Here is a 5,976-nt window from a genome sequence, read left to right as displayed (position 1 = left end):
GCACAAGATGGCATTGTAAGTTGGGTCCAAAGAAGTATTTCTAGAGATTACTTCTTCGAAACGCGCATGATGTTTGTACTTAGCACAGCCGGAACCAAAAATCACTGATGTGCTATAGTTAATGCCTGCCTCTGTAAAAAGCAATAAGAATGTAGAACAAGGCATAAAACAACGAAAGGATGGAAGGCAAGTAAAAAAAATATTTGCTTCAATGGTCCCTTCCATCACCATCAACTCGTCCAGATTTTTGCTAATGATAGTGGTAACCTAACGAAAGGCTGCTTAAATTAGTGCTTAACAAATGCAAAAAAACCTAACTCGTGACCCTCCTCCCCTCAAAAGAGACACCGGAAGCCAAGCGCAAAGTAAAGTGTTTGTTTTTGGCTAGAACTGTGAATTTATTCTCCGAACAGCACGAAAACACTGGTCGTCAGGTTTCAGATCAAATGGGAGCTTATACCCGTGCCACACGGGAAAATTAAAGTGCACTTTGAGCGAGTGCACTTCAGCGCGCTGAGTGTCACTTTGGCGGTGCGCTGCTACACGAGAAAGAAAAGTGTTCTCTCAAATTGATGGCCATGGCAACCGGGAGTCAGACGGGAAAGCATATATTTACTAATATAAAAATGTGTGCACACAAACAGTTTATTATTGTTAGAAACAGCATTTACAATCCACCTTTATAAGCGCCGGCAACGACGGCAACTTGACCAGCAACAGCCAAACTACTCGATCCGCCAAATAACTGCGCAGTCATTATTCGGCGTGGTCGTGAACAGCCCGAGAGCGAGAGTTTTTTTGCTGTTCTTGTTGTTTTTTTGCGGTGTGGCACATTTTATTATCTTGTAACGTTAGAAATTTAAAACAATGTTATTAAAATTACTCCTGACTCTTTTTTCAATATCACTTTATGCATTTTCTAAGCATTGCTAGCGAGGCTACACACTTCGCCGCCGCGAAGTGAGTTCGCCGAACACACTCGGTGGCGAGTGCACTTTGCAGTGAGTGTCACTAAGCGTTCCCGTGTAGCAGCCTGCGAATGACACTAACCGCGAAGTGCACTCGCTCAAAGTGCACTTTACTTTGCCCGTGTGGCACGGGTATTACTGTCTCAGAAAAACATAAATATTTTTAAACACGTATTTGCACCTATATTGCTATAAAGCCTGCATATATTCAACCGACAGCTGGCCTATATGGCTAGTTGTCGGTTCAAACTAATGTACATGTCTATGTAGTCTACGTTAATTAGCATTGCTTTAATGAATAGGTTATACATACGCTTGCACAAATAGAACAACAATGTAATTTTACGATCCCATGCAAATATAAATCACAACCTATACATATACAAAATCATGAAACTTGAGTACTAAACAGAATCCTAATCTCTAACATTTAACAGAATGTCAAACACACAAAGAAAACTACAGAGCGCTATATACATTCGACACTACAAACCATCCCAGTAGAAAAAAAAACATAGTACGCCAAAGATATAGACTTAATATTCACATTACTAGTCTAATTGGTAAATTAGGGATTTAAAAATATATACTTTACGTCAGAATTTATAGTTGCCTGCAAATTTTATTTCAAGTGAAATGAAGTTACAAATTTTAGTGACATTTGATTGAATTTACCAAAAGGGAAAGACAAGACAGCGCTGACAATAAACTGAACTTTTCATACTATTTAGTTTATTTCCACTATTCAGCTGATGGTCAGTGCTGTCTCTTTTCAATAAGATTAGCATAATTTGGGAACTTCACCCATGTTGCGGTATGTCTGTTTCTCTCTTTGTTTGTCCGCATCTAACTTCTTCAGGCCTCGCTGTGTCACTGTGTGCCGCTTAATAATGAAGCACGGACAGCTGGACCAGTTGGTACTGATTTAAAAAAATGCGCAACAGACGATACCACTGCATATACCACTGCAGTGTATATCACTGAATAATTCTTAGCAAGGCCGAAGAGCTGGTAATTGTAGTCTTTTTCGGTAGCAGCCTTTAAAAAACACTTAAGCAGACGATGCCTTCACCTGGCGGTGTCGTTACTACGCAAGTCCCAGCAGGCCGCATCGGAGATATGTCAGCGGGCCTCGGGCTCTTGCATGCTCGGGCTGGCTCGCGTCGACGGGACCAGAGAGACCACTAAGCCGACACGGTAGTTCCGAGCGTATTGATGACGAGAGGCTCGTCGCGGCATCCCGCGGCGGCCGTGGTATCTCCTCTAGGTAGCAGCGTGACCTCCTAGATTGCACCGGTGTGCCGTTGCAATCTCGGGAGTCATGCCTTGGAACCACGCGCTAGTTCATGCGTCACTTCTGGCGAGCAGTCATGGCGGTGATTTTACAAAGAGACTATGTATGGCTAGGTTCTGGAAATTCTTGCGTCCGTCTATCGAGTCGCATCGACAAAGAAATTTTCCCCGTACCGCGTACCACCTGTGCGCCTGCGGCGCTCTTTCGCTCCCGATTGGAGGGGCTGAAAAAGTAAATAAAATGTCGTAGTCTAGCCACCAATCATTGTGTGTAGTTTTTTTTTCTTCTGACGTAGTCATAGCCCTCGCGACGTTATTACCACTTGCGCTTTGGATTTGCTGTGGGCAGGACGTGCGTAGGTCACTCTGAAAAACGAGAACGTGCCCTCAAAGAGCGCCGACGTGAACAACGGCGCGAATGGGCTCGCAAGCAACGGGAAGCAGCTGCCGCCGAACGCGCAGCGGCCAGCGGGTCGGGGTCATCGAGCAGCTGATCTCTTACCGACGAAGTACAGAGGGCCCATCTGAGGACATCATCATCATCATCATCATCATCATCATCATCATCATCATCATCATCATCATCATCATCATCATCGGCGTGGATGTGCAGCGGTGGCGTTGCGGCGGTGTGTGCAATCGGAGCATGTGCAGCAAGTGCGCGTGTGCGGAGCGTGTCGCGACGCTTTGGTGAAAGGTTGAGTGCCTCGGTTCACCACCACCAACGACTACGTGCATCCGCCCGTACCGGAGCACCTCCCAGAGCTAAACGTCGTCCCAATGCAGATTCGCTGATTATCCTTCTTCACAGAGTGGAAGAGCACTAAGTTTTTACAGCGAAGCTGTATATGACTCGGTTTTGACCCAAAGTGAGTGCGTCGATAACATGTGTAAAAAAAAAGTTGCGTCGACAAAATTGAATCCACAGTAGCCTGCTGCGCGCCGGCGGTGCTCCGTAGCTCCGGAGTTGATGGCGGAATAATAAAACGTCATTGTGTGCCCTCCAATGTCTGTGCCTCATTTTCTTGTGACGTCGACATCACTCTAGTGACGTTATCAGCAGTTGTACGTTGATCTCGATTTGGCCCGGATGCGTGTAGTCTTTACTGAAGAAGAAGAACGTGCATGGGAAGAGCACCGGCGTGAGAAACAGGGTGAGTGGGCGCGAAGGCGATGGGAAGCCGTTATAGCCGAACGCATGCCGCCCGAAGGAACCGTAACGTCGGACAGCCACTCTGTGACCGATGAAGAACAACGGCCTGCCCGAGTGGATCGCCTAGGCGAACAGAAGCAGGAGATGGCGCGAGGGCAACGGCAACCAATTGTAGAATGTCACAGTGACCACAAATCAATGATTACCATAGTGACAAAGTAAAAAGAAAATAAAAGACGATAAGAACAACGAAGTTATATGTATGGGCCATTATTCAATCGGTATGGCAATGAACCATATATATCTCACCATAGTTATCAACAAGTGCAGCTTCGCTCGTCTTCCATCTTCACATAATGGAAGGGCTCTGCATTTTTTTTCTTTGTCAGTATTTTTTTTTCAGTATAAAAACAATATCTTTGTAAGGCTTTTGTGATTCTTCTGCTCTTATAAAAAAGGTCAAGCCTTGCCCGGAGGCCTCTTCTATATCTACATTATCTTAGACTTGGCTTTTTAAGCTGCCCAAATTATCGCAGCAGTTGGCTTTTAATGGACAGGTGGTGATGTCGGCCTGGCTGATGTCCGTGCATGCTATTTCATGCCGGTGGCTGCGAAGCGTACACACACACATACATATATATATATATATATATATATAGAGAGAGAGAGAGAGAGAGAGAGAGAGAGTTCTCATAAGAGGGAAGGCACAAAACGAAAACACACCAATGAGTGTATTTCGTGCGCTAACGCCTAGGATGTGATACCAACATGCCCAAACTATTATTTTTCAAACCAATAAACTCGCATACACGCATTCCTAACCTGTTTACATGTTCTTCTTGGTTACATGGTCGCCGAAAAACTAGAAGCACCTCCGCAGCGCGCGGGAGCGTGGAAGGGGGTGGGGGCAATTCCCAACATGTAATGACCCGCCATCTAATACCCGCCACTTCAGTCCATGTCAGCCTGCAAAAGAAGTGCAGCATCCAGAGTGTATTTCTATAGGTAACGACACTATAGGTACATATATAGCGTATGTGAGTACAGAATATGCGCACCAAGGCCTTCTAAAATGGTTGTTAGATTTTTGTCTCAAGTTACTTTTTATCGCTCCGATTACAGAGTACAGTCCAATAGCGGTTCTTAATGAGATTTATTTTTTTCAGGAAGAACCACAGGCATGCCGTCATCAGTGCTTGGAGTGTGTCTGCTCAAGTTCTCCATCGACCTGTATGCCCAACTGCACACAGAGAAGAAAGAAGAGAACATCGTTTTCTCCCCGTTCAGTATAGGTAGCGCACTTTCAATGGTTCTTGCCGGTGCGCGCGGTGATACCGCGAAGCAACTGTCGGCCGTTCTTCATGTCAGCGAAGGTGATAACCTACATGAGCAGTATTCCCAGCTGATGGCTCAGTTATCGCACTACGGACACGCTAACGTGAGTTTTCAAGTTGCCAACCGGATGTACAGTGAACACCAGTTCAAGCTCCAAAAGGAATTCGTGTCACTTCTGGAAAAATATTACAACGCCAGCATTAAATCCGTTGACTTCATAAATAACTATGAGGCAGTCCGAACAGAAGCGAACAAGTGGGTATCGGAGCAGACAAATTCTAAGATAAAAGAGTTGATCCCGGAAGGTGCATTGTCATCTTTAACGATGCTACTTATATTGAATGCTATCTACTTTAAGGGTACCTGGGATTCTCAGTTTCCGAAGGATTTGACAGAACTTGCGCCCTTCCATCTCAATTCAAAAAAGAGCATGCAAGTATTCATGATGTATCAGAACCCGCAATCTTTCGCAATGGGTCATTCCAAGGAGTTAAAGGCCAAGCTCCTGAAGATACCGTACGTTGGCAAAAAATGTTCCATGGTCATTCTCCTCCCCGATGACGTGGAAGGGTTGTCCTTTTTGGAGGAAAAGCTCTCAGAGTCGACTCTTAGTTCAGCTCTCGGAAACCTCACCATGACGAACGACGTGGAGCTTACCCTTCCCAAATTCAAGTTCGAGAGTCCTACCCTACTGAGGAGAACACTCGATGCCCTCGGAGCCAAAGACTTGTTCTCAACGGAGCGCGCAAACATTTCCGGTATTTTCGAGAACGGCAGGCCTTCAGTCTCCGACGTCATACACAAGGCGTTCCTTGAAGTCGACGAGGCAAGTACGGAGGCCGCTGCTTCTACGGCGGTGAACGTAATGACTTCCGGGGTTTATCGTAAGCCTACTCCCACAACCCCTTTCGTCGTTGATCACCCGTTCATGTTCCTTATCAAGAGCGAGGAAGACAATGTCATTTTCTTTATGGGATCGGTGCGTAAATTGGAAGGCGTATAAATGCTCACAACTGTTACCCGAGTCCGTCTTCTTTCCTTCCCCTAACTTTCTACAATCTGTTACTGTGAACTGAATGTTTGTTATGTGGACGAAGTGCATATGCGCTTATTTCCCCGAGAGTCGATACCAGAGCCGCGACAGAGGCAGAACGCGGGCGCAACATCGAGTTACTTTGCTGACGGCGTCGGCCTACCAATATCGTCACTCTGCAGTCCCCCGTCCTA

At 45.8% G+C, this 5,976-nt stretch overlaps 1 protein-coding gene across 1 annotated transcript; it reads left to right on the top strand.

Moving 5' to 3' along the window:
* Window positions 1-4,594: 4,594 nt before the first annotated feature.
* On the top strand, window positions 4,595-5,752 carry LOC119435765 (leukocyte elastase inhibitor B). Its single transcript, XM_037702489.1, has one exon. It carries the CDS (start codon window positions 4,595-4,597, stop codon window positions 5,750-5,752), a length of 1,158 nt encoding a protein of 385 aa, XP_037558417.1.
* Window positions 5,753-5,976: the final 224 nt, after the last annotated feature.

Source organism: Dermacentor silvarum, unplaced genomic scaffold (genome assembly GCF_013339745.2).
Source record: "Dermacentor silvarum isolate Dsil-2018 unplaced genomic scaffold, BIME_Dsil_1.4 Seq901, whole genome shotgun sequence".
Lineage (NCBI taxonomy): Eukaryota > Metazoa > Arthropoda > Arachnida > Ixodida > Ixodidae > Dermacentor > Dermacentor silvarum.
The sequence above is the reverse complement of the archived record's forward strand: the minus strand, read 5'-3'. Positions and strand labels throughout refer to the sequence as shown.

Bases quoted from the DNA above. Each gene is read 5' to 3' on its own strand.
- LOC119435765 (XM_037702489.1), top strand. From the start codon at position 4,595: ATGCCGTCATCAGTGCTTGGAGTGTGTCTGCTCAAGTTCTCCATCGAC.